At 44.0% G+C, this 15410-nt stretch overlaps 1 protein-coding gene across 1 annotated transcript in view; it reads right to left on the bottom strand.

The window, feature by feature from the left end:
• LOC126188739 (uncharacterized) overlaps window positions 1-15410 on the bottom strand; it is a 78465-nt gene that overhangs the window by 55524 nt on the left and 7531 nt on the right. Inside the window, exon 2 of the mRNA XM_049930347.1 lies at window positions 9877-10080. Coding sequence (XP_049786304.1) covers window positions 9877-10080 — 204 coding nt within the window. The remainder of the gene's footprint in view (window positions 1-9876; window positions 10081-15410) is intronic.

Here is a 15410-nt window from a genome sequence, read left to right as displayed (position 1 = left end):
TCCCACTGTCTCGTTTTCACAGCACAGGAATTCTATGACAGCACGTTGTTTCTGTCGAACGTCAAGTGTAGGAGCCATCTTGAAGACATGCTGTGACGGCGCCACTCACGGGAACAGGTTGAACTAAGTTTGAAAACAAGCGGGAAGGATGTATCTACGCACTGTAAAACTCTCACACATGCAGAATGAAAACTGTATTTTTACAAAAATAATGTGCATTTCTTTTGGAGTGACCCTCGTAAAGAGCTTGTAGTGGGACTCTACGAAAGACGAGAACTTACCTCGCTCGGAAGGTACAACGACGTTGCCGACTGCTACAAGCGCCCCGTTGCCCGGCTTGACAGACATTAGGGCCACAAGAAGCTGACCACCCAATGAAATTTAATTCCTGGCACTACGCAGACGTATTCAAACATGAGTAGCAGTAACTAAACAATATCACACGGAATAGCAGGCAATACCGACCCGGTAAAGAGTGCTCCATCAGTACAGGGCAATTTCGCCTAGAGAAGATGTTTGCTTGGCCCCAGCGGCGAGTTGCCGTCGCAGCTTCGCTCCAGGCCACTCCCGCCTTTCGCCTTAGGCGTCTCATCGGTTGGTGTACAGCCGACTCTGCACCGCGCCGCATCGCTCCGCTACGCCTCCCAGAAGCTATCAGCACTCTGCCTTGAACTCGGAGATTCAGTATAGTTGCGCAGCAGTGATTTTGTCACGGTCTACATCACAATCCAGATCACGACAAACTCTTGGTGTTGCTACGTTCATGTTGATCAAGGACGATCATTTCTGTTATCATTTTCTTACGTGGGACTTAACTTTCCGCTGGTGAGACTGCTAAAAATATTAGCTGTCAAACTAACTGTGGCACCAGAATGAGATTTTCACTCTGCAGCGGAGTGTGCGCTGATATGAAACTTACTGGCAGATTAAAACTGCGTGCCGGACCGAGACTCGAACTCGGGACCTTTGCCTTTCGCGAGCAAGTGCTCTACCAACTGAGCTACCCAAGCACGACTCGCGCCGCGTCCTCACAGCTTTACTTTTCCCAGTACCTCGTCTCTTACCTTCCAAACTTAAGAGAAGCTCTCCCGCTAACCTTGCAGAACTAGCACTCCTGAAAGAAAGGATATTGCGGAGACATGGCTTAGCTACAACCTGGGGGATGTTACCAGAATGAGATTTTCATTCTGCAGCGGAGTGTGCGCTGATATGAAACTGTGGAACCATCACTGTGGAACCATCACTCATTGCGTGAAATACAGACTACCGTCCAAACTTCGGACATAAAACAGTTAAATTAGATTTCTTCTCAAAGGAAGTCTTTCTTGATTTTTGATGTTTAAATGTTTGCTGTCCGTATCCTTCTTTACGACAGCGAATTTGTGATGAGACGAGAAGAAGTCAATCTGATGGAGACACATCTAAAGCAGAAAGGGAAGTTAATGTTTAATGGCCCGTCGATGGCGAGGTCATTTGAAATCAAATAATGCCGAGATAGGGATAGAAATTTGATGCATTTATTTCAAAGGAACCACGCCAGCATTCACTCTGATTGAAAGAAGCAATGGGAGACTGTCATCTGGATTATCGGATGGGGTCTCGAACCCTGCTCTTTCTGAATACAAAACCAGTGCCTTCACTAACACGCCATCCTTCATTTGGATATAAAAATTCCATAATTGAGAGGCAGTCAGATCAAAGCTCTCCGGAATCAGGAGGGTTGTTTCCTGAAAACCGGACAAAAAAGTTTGTGGGTGAACAGAATGAAAATATTAACATTCTATTATGCTTAGAAATGAACGGTCTGTAATAGCATCAAGATTATATGTTGTTCGAAGCTAAGCTACGTACTAGTATGCTGTAAAAAATAAATAATTGTAATAACAGTAAAAAGTATCTTGTCTTGAAGACATCGGAGAAACCTCGCCGAGTGGGAACTAACAGTTGCACATTTTTATAAATATCGCTGTACTTGACAGTAAAATAAGAGAAATTTTTGTAGATCAATAACCATCCCGGTGTGATGGACAGTCAGTTAGCGCAACAAAATCGTAAAACAGGACTTCATTAAGAGCAATTACTGAAATATGATAACGATTTATGAATTAGTGACTCGTTAGCCGGAAGTTCGATAACAATTTTCGTTAGTTTCCAGCTCATTATCTCACTGCTGTAATTGAGGGAATTTCTTCTACAATTATACAAATTGCTCGACACAGGGTCTACAAAAAACTACAAGTTTATGAAATTCACTGTGACATTTCTGGTAAGTTGTCAAAATAACGATCATCAATTACTGCAGCCGCCTTTGTGTTCCGCTGATTTCTCCATGGCCACTAGACTGATTTCATATATATATATTTAAAAAAAAAAAACAGATTTTTTCAATTATTTTCGAAGCATTTTGAGTGATTTAGAATCAGTTACTCATGCGGAATAGACATCAACTCGTATGAAATGTGTTTAATTACTCACTGCATCATTTAAACATTACTCTGTCTGACGAAAATAAGTGAAGCAGCCAGGAGGGGGAAAAGGAAAGGTAATGAAACTTTACCGGTTGAGAGGAGGCGTGATGATGTTTCAGTGAACACAAAATAGTCAAATTTACGAAGAACTTGGTAGTATGAGCCCATGTATTATTAGTACGACACTGCACAACTGTGGCCTGGATGCATACATTGAATCGATTGGAAAGAGTGTCACATAGCCTTTGTAGCCTCTCCCGAGGCAAGGTGGTCCATGCCTGTTTTAAATAGTTCTCTTTATTTTGAATACTGGCAATGGAGCAGCTGGTCCCAAACATGTTATATCTCGGACAGACCTGGGGACCTCGCTGTTTACGGGAGTACATCAACGTCACGCAGGCAGAGCATAAAAGACACGTTCCCTGTGTGGACAAGCATTGTTCTGCTGAAAACTGGCTCCACAATACTGTCGCATATCCGTGACGTACCGTCTCTCCGTCGGAGTTCCCTCAATCACAGGCAGCCGTGACCTGAAGTCACATCGGATTGTTCCCCCCACTATGACACCAGGGGTATCGAGGTACATACGAGTAACATGGCGATCCTCTCTTGTGATAGCCAGACATGAGTATGCCGACGAGTATGACTGCCCTTACATTCCCATGCAGCCCAACATTGCGCCATTGCCACATCCGAATGCCCCAGAAATTGGGAAATTGCACGATTCGGGCAGTTGGCCATATAGAGGCCTACAATGAGATCCCTTTCAAACTGTCAACCGCCGAAAACACTGTCTCACATGAGGACACGTCACCACCGTGTCTTTCATAGTGATCACTTAACACCTAACACTGTTCACGCCCCTCGTGTCCTATCGAGCATGGTAGCAACACTGCCGGCCAGTGTGGCCGAGCGGTTTTAGGCGCTTCAGTCTAGAACCGCGCGACCGCTACGGTCGCAGGTTCGAATCCTTCCTCGGGCATGGATGTGTGTGATGTCCTTAGGTTAGTTAGGTTTAAGTAGTTCTAAGTTCTAGGGGACTGATGACCTCAGATCTTAAGTCCCATAGCGCTCAGAGCCATTTGAACCATTTGGTAGCAACACTAACGCTTTCTCGGGACCGTTCTACCTGTCGCAGAGAACTGCAACTCTAATCATTTACATGCCCACCGATGATGTGTACGTGTTCCAAGTTACACTGGTATATGACCGTGTCTTCCTGACGCCTCACTTTCTTTGATAGTCTGTACGTTATCACAACTCTTTACCCGAATTTAAACCTGGATACAGAGAACTATCGACATTATCTACATCTCTACTGTCAAGTATTCATTCAATTTTAACCAACATATTAGCCAGTTTCGTCTGTTTGTGATAGTGAGATCTTCTCAATCCCTACGTCACAAGCGAATTCCACTTTCAGAATGAATTACGAAATTACAACATTCAGTCGTAATAAAAGACTTCGAAATCGAGAAACATGAAAGACAATAAATGTAAAAAAAAGATGTATATTTTTGGTGAGGCAATATACGTCTTACATGTCATTTTCAACTGTTCTAACATAGTGCAGTGCAACTACTCGCATATTAAATGTCATTTTCATTCTTATAATCTTTGTACATTGTTTAACACTGACACTATGATCAAGTAGTGAATCGATTGTAAAAAATTAAATTTTATGACTTATCCCATTTCTGAGTACGGGACAGTGCAGCCGAACATACTGAAAATGTACCCACGAAGTATCCACGTATGAAGTTGATGGAATAACGACGAAATCTTACTCCGGTCATCATTCAGAACATGTATGGAGAAATAACTTACGGCAGTGTTTCCTAAAAAGGTGTAAGAGGGTCCCTATCCCAGATTAAACTCTTGCTTTTGTGTCCTCTACATCTCGTGGGAGGTATAATGTGCCGGAATCTTCAAAATTTATGTGGGCTATTAGTCTTATATACAGTGATAATGTGATTCACAACCAACATCGTATTGTGTCTGAGTGCTTTATCACGTTCATCAGGGGCCTTTTTCGTGCTGTCTATGTAGATCACACATCATCCTAAAGTGGCATTCATTATCAGCATAAATAAGCTGTATAAGAGCTTAACTGCAAGAACGAGAAGGTTACGTTAAGAAAGAAGGAGTGCTGTTCGCCAATACTATTGTTTAAAGTGTACCTCGATGAAGAACCTGAATAAGTGAAGCAAAATTTTAGGAAAAACTGGATGTGCAAGAGAAATAGACACAAGTGCTAACAATCAACTTGTGGCGCAGTTCTTCTTGTTATGTCCGTACTTGCTACGAAAATGGGATGAGAAGTTTCGCCTTATGCAAGACGGCTTTTTTGTTTTGTTTCACCCATACATGTTTCAGCACTTTTGTGCTATAGTCTGTGGGTTGAATTTTTATTTTTAACTGTAAAATAGTTGTTACATATTAACATTTTTGTTGGTTACAGCATTATGTAAAAGTTCAATTTATACCGTAATTGGCGAAAAGTAGATGTAAGCATTAGTTAACATACCCTACATGATGTTATTGTCCATTTATTTTGGTAGCTATTCTGCTACACAATATACAACTTGTCATCTGCAAACAGCAAAACGTAATTTATTTTTCTGTTTGTTATGGATTTACGAACGGAAATCAATCTGTATCACGCTTTTTGTGTGTAACTTACAGTTTTGAAGTTGTGGTGCGTTCTCCTGTGTTGTTGGCGAAGTAAATAGGCTTACATCTTAACCTATGGTCCCTTGGCACTGCACTTTTTTTCGATTTCTCAAAACATAGGCGGAGTTTTCGCTGCCATTACGTGTTGTTGTGGCTGTGTGGTGTTCATTTGTTTCGTAGCGTGTTTTACTGGGTGAGGCGCTCGAGTATGAATTGTAATTGGCGTCAGTGGTGTATGGTTTGTGTGGATTTGCGTGTATGTGTTGAGTACTGAGACAGAGAGAGAGAGAGAGAGCGACAGAGAGAGAGATATAGAGAGAGGGAGAAGAGATAGAGAGAGGGAGAGAGAGAGAGAGAGATAGAGAGGAGAGAGACAGAGAGAGAGTGAGAGAGAGAGAGAGAGAGAGAGAGAGAGAAATGCAGTGCCAAGCGACCATAGATTGTTGCGAGGGTATGTGACACTTTCGCTTCATAACCGATCGCTTACGGTCCTGATGGTATGCCGAAAGTATGGTTCAAATGGTTCAAATGGCTCTGAGCACTATGGGACTTAACTTCTTTGGTCATCAGTCAACTAAAACTTAGAGCTACTTAAACCTAACTAACCTAAGGACATCATACACATCCATGCCCGAGGCAGGATTCGAACCTGCGACCGTAGGGGCCGCGCGGTTCCAGACTGTAGCGCCTAGAACCGCATGGCCACTGCGGCCGGCTGTCGAAAGTATAGGATGCAGTAGACATACGGCTTACACAGACAAAGATCATCCTTTGCAGACGCTAACCGAGCGCTAATCTCATATGGTGGTCGAAAAACACACTTCACACCGTGTCTGCGCAGATTGCGACCAATCCTCTTGGAAATTCTACCTGCGTAAGACAAAAAGGCCGTATACTTTGGTGCCACCTCGTTATTTTCGTCACTCGTACGATCCACGATTCGTCGACAGTGCAACGAGCGTCTGATCTATCTTTCACCATAAGCATTCTGGCTTAAGGTGACTCCAAGGTAGGTAACACTGCTGACATAAAAAGAAAAAAGGTAAATTATTTTGCTTCCTTTCAGTCCATAAAGTCATACACAAGCATTTTTCTCGAGGTAACTCATCAACTTAAGTTTTCTGAGTCTATAAACGTATAATACACATTACTTGTGGTGTGAACGCAAGAAAGTCCTGCAGAGGCCTATTCAAGGAACTCTGGATACTGACTACTGCTTCCTAATATAATATAAATAACAAACACTCACCAAATGTTCTGCAAAATTATATTTATATTTATTTGGTCACGAACTGGCTTTCATCTTCTTAGGACAATGTCAGATAGTGAAACTCATCTTTAAAAACACATCTCTTTTTAAAACCAATAGCTCACTTCATGGAATCAACACTAGATACGGAAAAAACTTCCACATACATTTAAAAACACTTACTTTTGTCCAGAAAGGTGTTCATTATTCAGGAATACACATTTCTGATAACTTTACAGCAGCCGTAAAAAGATTAACTACTAATAAAGTTCACTTTACGAGAAACCTAAAGGATTTATTGGTGGCCAACTCCTTCTACTCCATTTCCTAACAGAACTGACTGATGTGTATATGTTATCATTAATATCAAATAATTCGAGTATGACCTACAGTGTGACTATTGTACAAATTCAGTGGATTAATGTGCTCAACGTAAATAAGTGTCATAAACGATTTGGCTATTTCATCCTATGTGGCTGCAACAGCCTAAGAATTATTACACGCACCACAGTGTATTGAGCATTTACATGTTTTGTGATAAGTTTGTTATTGTCTTTTAAATGAAAATATGTTTAAGATTTTTTTGATTTGTTCCATATCACTGCGGACCACTTTAGCTGGTATTTATTGAAGATATATTAGTACATTTTTTCGTTGTAAATATTTATTGTGTATCCTTCTTTTCTAACATTTTCTGCATCCTGGGGATTCCCTCAGTGTAGTTTATTTGCAAGGTTATGAACGAATTCTGAGGCGGGGTGCAGGGAGCGGAAGAATCAGGTTCCTCCCACTGACTGCTAACACAGTGGTTGGCCATAGTAGGTGGGCGTGCTTACGTCACACAGTACCGGCACTAGAATTGGATTCATATATCAGTTCACAAGGGGTGTTCAAAACGTTGTTTTCGTAGCCGGTCAAACGGCAAGTTCAGTGCCCTCAGCTGAATAGCAGAGGCATGATTGGTCAACTTAAACTGATGCTAGTTGACGTCATAAAGCGCTGCTCGAAATTGGAGGGAACGGTCGCTATTGGCGCAAATGACGTTCCGAGACAGTGTGGGGGAATTTTGGAATCAGCACAGAATGCTGATTCGCGGTTTTCGAGGAGAGTAGGGAGTTGAGCAATGCTGGCTTCACTCTTGCATCGTATCACAGAGAGGATTCGGGATCTGCTCTTTCTCGGAGTCGGACAGTCTTGCGACTTGGTCGCTCGTTTTCGGAAGAACTTAGAATTCTCGGACAGCCTTCACGGCCAGGCGTTGACACGGAGTTGCTGCACGGCAGAAGTCGAAGCCTACATCATCAGGACGCTGCCTACCGACGGCGTGCTGCAGATTTCAGTACTGGTACAGTATTCTGCGGCTCCGGCATTGTAGGACCTTATCAATTTTATACTGAATCCCTCAGCAGGACTCTCGCTCGCTTTGCTAGAAGTCCACCTTGCTTGTTTCTCCTTGTGATCCCATTTGAGCTCTCACTACTAATTGCGATACTGCTATATAGTCGGGAGATTAATATTTGATTCATTAGGACCTCCAGTCATTATCGTCAATCTATTGCATCACAAGAGAGTAGAAGCCCTTTTTTCTCGAGCCAACTCTTATTCTCATAATATTTCAGTATACCCTATCCTTTAACTTACTGTGTGTGTCTACAATCATGTGCATTTATGTCTTGATGTATAATAAATCTCATTGTAATATTTAATCCGCTTATCATTTCGTAGATATATTCAGAATCCCATTTAATGTTGTTTATTATGATAAAGTTCTCTTTTTTTCTGAGTAGATTACGATTTTTATTAAATATTTGTGAGTGTGCACTCCTTATTTTACCAACTAGCAGGGTCCACCATCATTTTCTTCAGTTACCGTTGCGCACATAATCAATTAGGTGGTATGTAAGGAGGGTGTCGAGTGCATGTCCAGTTTTCATGTAAAATTCGTCCGAATTAAAGATGTACAAACTCTTCTCCATTCCGGCACCTCGCAAGGGCAATTTTAAAACACAGTCGAACTGAAAAATTGGAATTAAAATTTATCTCTTTTTTTGCAGTCACTGTTCATCTCATCAGCTGAAAGAGAGGGGGTGGAGCAATTATTTAGCTCCACTCCGTAAAGTACTACCTTTTGTCCTTCACCGAAGAGTAGAAAGAGTATCTGGCACTGCCCGTGATGGCTACGAATCACTTCGTCACTCATCAAAAGGAGTATAAATTTGCGACCCAACACAGAACAACAGTCATTTCACAATCGATAATACAGAAGGTTCTGTATTAGATTGCCGAGGCTGGCAGCAGCAAGACACAATACATGAGCGGGCCGATGTCGATCGATTTCTCTAGACCCAAAACTCGGAAGCACTCATTCATCTGTTTGTGAACAGATTGTATGGATCTACTGGAGCGAAAAGTACATCTAATCTAATCTAACTCAGCCGACAAACTCTCAGAATCTGAGATTACGTGGAACTGAGTCACGCTGACTCGAATGGAGGCAACTACACTACTGGCCATTAAAATTGCTACACCAAGAAGGATTGCAGATGATAAACGGGTATTCATTGGACAAATACACTCCTGACCGACACTTGTAACCAATGGCACACTATACCATCACGCCGGGTGATACGCCAGTATGGCGACGACGAATACACGATTCCAATGTACGTTCACCGCGATGTCGAGAAACACGGATGCGATCATCATGATGCTGAAACAGAACCTGGATTCATCCGAAAAAATGACGTTTAGCCATTCGTGCACCCACGTTCGTCGTTGGGTACACCATCGCAGGAACTGCTGTCTGTTATGTAGCGTCAAGGGTAACCGCAGCCACGGTCTCCGAGCTGATAGTCCATGCTGCTGCAAACGTCGTCGAACTGTTCGTGCAGATGGTTGTTGTCTTGCAAACGTTCCCATCTGTTGACTCAGGGATCAAGACGTGGCTGCACGATCCGTTACAGCCATGCGGATAAGATGCCTGTCATCTCGACTGCTAGTGATACGAAGCCTTTGGGATCCAGCACGGCGTTCCGTATTACCCTCCTGAACCCACCGATTCCATATTCTGCTAACAGTCATTGGATCCCGACCAACGCGAGCAGCAATGTCGCGATAGGATAAACCGCAGTCGCGATAGGCTACAGTCCGACCTTTATCAAAGTCGGAAACGTGATGGTACGCATTTCTCCTCCTTACACGAGGCATCACAACAACGTTTCACCAGGCAACGGCGGTCAACTGTTGCTTGTGTATGAGAAATCGGTTGGAAACTTTCGTCATGTCAGCACGTTGTAGGTGTCGCCACCGGCGCCAACCTTGTGTGAATGCTCTGAAAAGCTAATCATTTGCATATCACAGCATCTACTTCCTGTCGGTTAAATTTCGCGTCTGTAGCACGTCATCTTCGTGGTGTAGCAATTTTAATGGTCAGTAGTGTTGTTGTTGATTTAGCCTGTGCTTCAGCCTTCAGAGCACTGTACCAACCTGGCCAGCAGCTCCTCGCCGGCGCCCTTGAAGGCGCTGGTTGGCGGGCAGACGGTGACGGCGGGGAAGGGCACGAGGTGCAGCGGGTAGTCGGTGTCGGCCACCTGCGTCACGGTGGGGGAGTCGCCGTAGCGGCGCCACGTCGCAGACACCAGCAGGCCGGCCGTCGCGGCGCACGCCGCCACCGAAACCAGCCAGCACAGCCTGCGGCATAACGGGCCACCAGCCGTGAGGGCCGAGCACAGCGGAAGGAAAGTTACTCACCCCCACTCAGGCATCACGCAAATACACTCCTGGAAATGGAAAAATGAACACATTGACACCGGTGTGTCAGACCCACCATACTTGCTCCGGACACTGCGAGAGGGCTGTACAAGCAATGATCACATGCACGGCACAGCGGACACACCAGGAACCATGGTGTTGGCCGTCGAATGGCGCTAGCTGCGCAGCATTTGTGCACCGCCGCCGTCAGTGTCAGCCAGTTTGCCGTGGCATACGGAGCTCCATCGCAGTCTTTAACACTGGTAGCATGCCGCGACAGCGTGGACGTGAACCGTATGTGCAGTTGACGGACTTTGAGCGAGGGCGTATAGTGGGCATGCGGGAGGCCGGGTGGACGTACCGCCGAATTGCTCAACACGTGGGGCGCGAGGTCTCCACAGTACATCGATGTTGTCGCCAGTGGTCGGCGGAAGGTGCACGTGCCCGTCGACCTGGGACCGGACCGCAGTGACGCACGGATGCACGCCAAGACCGTAGGATCCTACGCAGTGCCGTAGGGGACCGCACGGCCACTTCCCAGCAAATTAGGGACACTGTTGCTCCTGGGGTATCGGCGAGGACCATTCGCAACCGTCTCCATGAAGCTGGGCTACGGTCCCGCACACCGTTAGGCCGTCCGCCGCTCGTGGTCTCGCGGTAGCGTTCTCGCTTCCCGAGCACGGGGTCCCGGGTTCGATTCCCGGCGGGGTCGGGGATTTTCCCTGCCTCGAGATGACTGGGTGTTTGTGTTGTCCTCATCATTTCATCATCATCCAGGAAAGTGGCGAAATTGGACTGAGCAAAGATTGGGTAATTGTACGGGCGCTGATAACCACGCAGTTGAGCGCCCCACAAACCAAACATCATCATCACACCGTTAGGCCGTCTTCCGCTCACTCCCCAACATCGTGCAGCCCGCCTCCAGTGGTGTCGCGACAGGCGTGAATGGAGGGACGAATGGAGACGTGTCGTCTTCAGCGATGAGAGTCGCTTCTGCCTTGGTGCCAATGATGGTCGTATGCGTGTTTGGCGCCGTGCAGGTGAGCGCCACAATCAGGACTGCATACGACCGAGGCACACAGGGCCAACACCCGGCATCATGGTGTGGGGAGCGATCTCCTACACTGGCCGTACACCACTGGTGATCGTCGAGGGGACACTGAATAGTGCACGGTACATCCAAACCGTCATCGAACCCATCGTTCTACCATTCCTAGACCGGCAAGGGAACTTGCTGTTCCAACAGGACAATGCACGTCCGCATGTATCCCGTGCCACCCAACGTGCTCTAGAAGGTGTAAGTCAACTACCCTGGCCAGCAAGATCTCCGGATCTGTCCCCCATTGAGCATGTTTGGGACTGGATGAAGCGTCGTCTCACGCGGTCTGCACGTCCAGCACGAAAGCTGGTCCAACTGAGGCGCCAGGTGGAAATGGCATGGCAAGCCGTTCCACAGGACTACATCCAGCATCTCTACGATCGTCTCCATGGGAGAATAGCAGCCTGCATTGCTGCGAAAGGTGGATATACACTGTACTAGTGCCGACATTGTGCATGCTCTGTTGCCTGTGTCTATGTGCCTGTGGTTCTGTCAGTGTGATCATGTGATGTATCTGACCCCAGGAATGTGTCAATAAAGTTTCCCCTTCCTGGGACAATGAATTCACGGTGTTCTTATTTCAATTTCCAGGAGTGTACATACGACATTGCTGGACCAAAAATTCTCTCTGTAGGAAAGAACATGTGTTCCGGAAACAATGATCGTGCAAAACCCAGTGTGTTCCATTCATTCACTAGACCAAGAAAGCATTAGACACCGGCTCCAAAGTTGATTCCGTGTTCGTTCACTTCTGGAAAACGTTGGATACGGTTCCGCACTGCTACGTAAATAACAAAATACGAGCGTACCGAATAACAGAGACCAGCTGTTCGACTGAACAGTTTCTAGCAAAAACAACACAGCTTGTCATTCTTAATGGAGAGAAGTCTTCAGATTAAAAGTAACTTCGGTCGTGCACCAGTTCAAGGGAGTATTGCATGACCGTTGTTGTATTGTGTATTTAAACTGGTGACCTAGAAACGACGGACAGGTTTCGACCCGCCGTAGCCCTCAGTGGTTCACATCCCCACAATAGGCCACAGCAGTCCACCCACCCCACCGCCTCCCCACAACGAACCCAGGATTTTGGTAAACATTTTTGGAATACAGTGATCAATAGTTTATTATATTTTGACTAAAGTTCAGTCTTGATCACACCATTTACGTTTCAATGACATAGGTAACCGGTTTCGGTTATTTTTACATAACCATCATCAGACTTGGAGATTAATTTTAGGAAATACTAGAAACCAATCTTCAAATAAAATGAAAGTGTCTAATCACGTCAAAATTTAACAAGATAAAATAAAATTAATTATACCCATGGCTGCCTTAGGATGGTAGGCGGAGCTCTCCTCAGCTGCTACGAAGTCAACTGATGGTTATGAGTGCTGAGCACGAGCTTAAATATGCAGAGGCTCCGCCTACTTCCTGTCACACTACTTCACAACTACCAATCAGCGTTCATAATATGATGCCATCGTCAAAGTATAAAAGTAGGAAATACACTAATAACATAAAATTGATTCATTTAAAATGTCTGATTAACAGATAGTTAGTATGTGTACAGCTTATTTATCGTAAAAATATTTTTCGCGAAAATCTAATTGTTCATTGAGCAGCATTGATGATTTGGTTTTCAAATGAACATATATCTCGATTTCTTCTAAGATATTCATAAGTAAGCTTTTATTTGCATAATGAAGAACTTGTAAATTCTGCTCTACTGTCCCATCAGCATGATTATTGAATGCTGTATGATGGCCGAATACAGACTTTGTTCGTGAGGTACCCGACGTATGTTCTTTGTACCTTACTGCAAAATTTCGACCTGTTTGGCTGATGTATATTTTCTCACAGTCTCTACATTGGATCTTGTATACTCCTGATCTGGTAAATTTTCCATTATCTTTACTTACGGTATGTCTTAATTTTTGTTGTAAGGTATTGTCAGTTGTGAATGCTATTGTTATTCCAGAATTTTTGAATAAATTAGTAATTTATCTGATATGTTTCGCATATATGTCATCTTCATATATTTTGGATTACCTATTAGTGGAGTACTTTGTGATTGTTCACTTTATTAAAAAATGATATCTACTTGTCGTGTGTCGAAAGAGTTGGTTTTTGCAATTTGTTTTAAGATGGTCATTTCCTTTTTGATCTCATTAGCTTCTAGCGGTAATTTTAGTATTCGGTGTATCATAGACTTAAAAAATGCTTTTTTTTTATACTTGTCAGGATGACACGATGTGGCATTAATAATAACATCAGTGGTTGTAGGTTTCCTGTATATGGTGAAGAAATGTTTCCCATTGTTATTAGTTATAGTGAGATCTAGGTAATTAATAAATTTTCGATTGTCATGCTCAACCGTAAATTGTAACTTCGGATGCATAGAGTTTAATTGTATAGCAAGCTTCTCAATTTCATCTTTTGAACCATTATAAAGCAATAATGTATCATCTACATATCCTTGTAATATATGATTTTATTTGCGATATCAGGGTTTTTATCTAAAATATAAATAAGCTGTACACATACTAACTATCTGTTAATCAGACATTTTAAATGAATCAATTTTATGTTATTAGTGTATTTCCTACTTTTATACTTTGACGATGGCGTCATATTATGAACGCTGATTGGCAGTTGTGAAGTAGTGTGACAGGAAGTAGGCGGAGCCTCTGGATATTTAAGCTCGTGCTCAGCACTCATAACCATCAGTTGACTTCGTAGCAGCTGAGGAGAGCTCCGCCTACCATCCTAAGGCAGCCATGGGTACAATTAATTTTATTTTATCTTGTTAAATTTTGACGTGATTAGACACTTTCATTTTATTTGAAGATTGGTTTCTAGTATTTCCTAAAATTAATCCACAGGTCTGATGATGGTTATGTAAAAATAACCGAAACCGGTTACCTATGTCATTGAAACATAAATGGTGTGCTCAAGACTGAACTTTAGTCAAAATATAAGAACCCAGGATTATTGTGCGGTTTGGCCCCCAGTGGACCCCCCCCCCCCCCCTCCTCCCGGGAAAGTCTCATACCAGACGAGTGTAACCCCAGATGTTTGCGTGGAAGAGTAATTATGGTGTACGTGTACATGGAGACAGTGTTTGTGCAACAATCGCCGACATAGAGTAACTGAGGCGGAATAAGGGGAACCAGCCCGCATTCGCCGAGGTAGATGGAAAACCGCCTTAAAAACCATCCACAGGCAGGCTGGCACGCCGGACCTCGACACTAATCCGGCGGGCGGATTCGTGCCGGGGACCGGCACGCCTTCCCGCTCGGGAAGCAGTGCGTCAGACCGCGCGGTTAGCAGGGCGAGCTGAAAGGACCATTACTTGTCATCTACCCCTTTTCTTCTTTTTCTCTGGCCTTTATCCCGTGTATTCACGGGGCCAGCATGTTAATTTACGGATTTGGCAGTGTTAGTAGTAGAGGGTGGCCAGATGTCCTACCTCTCGTCATCCTCACGGAATTAGTGTACCAACCCTGTATGCGTCTATTGTTATTCCATGTGAAAGTGTCCGAACCTTTTAAGGGTGCAGTACCTCGGTCGGTAAAAGCGGAATCCATATAGGATCACTTGGTTGTCAGTCTACCTGTCTGTCCAACAGTTAAGACCTCTTTTTCTCGGCAGTGGTTACAGGTACCAAATTTAAATTCATGTCACGTACTAAGGTTTACAGTCCCTTGCCGGTGTAAGAAATGCAAGTTTCTAAGTCAGTGCAAGACTTGTAAGGACTTGGAAGAGCAGTTGAACGGAATGGACAGTGTCTTGAAAGGAGGGCATAAGATCAACATCAACAAAAGCAAAACGAGGATAATGGAATGTAGTCGAATTAAGTCGGGTGATGCTGAGGGAATTAGATTAGGGAATGAGACACTTAAAGTAGTAAAGGAGTTTTGCTATTTGGGGAGCAAAATAACTGATGATGGTCGAAGTAGAGAGGATATAAAATGTAGACTGGCATTGGCAAGGAAAGCGTTTCTGAAGAAGAGAAATTTGTTAACATCGAGTATAGATTTAAGTGTCAGGAAGTCGTTTCTGAAAGTATTTGTATGGAGTGTAGCCATGTATGGAAGTGAAACATGGACGAAAAATAGTTTAGACAAGAAGGGAATAGAAGCTTTCGAAATGTGGTGCTACAGAAAAATGC

The sequence above is a fragment of the Schistocerca cancellata genome, chromosome 5 (genome assembly GCF_023864275.1).
Source record: "Schistocerca cancellata isolate TAMUIC-IGC-003103 chromosome 5, iqSchCanc2.1, whole genome shotgun sequence".
Classification (NCBI taxonomy): domain Eukaryota; kingdom Metazoa; phylum Arthropoda; class Insecta; order Orthoptera; family Acrididae; genus Schistocerca; species Schistocerca cancellata.
The sequence above is the reverse complement of the archived record's forward strand: the minus strand, read 5'-3'. Positions and strand labels throughout refer to the sequence as shown.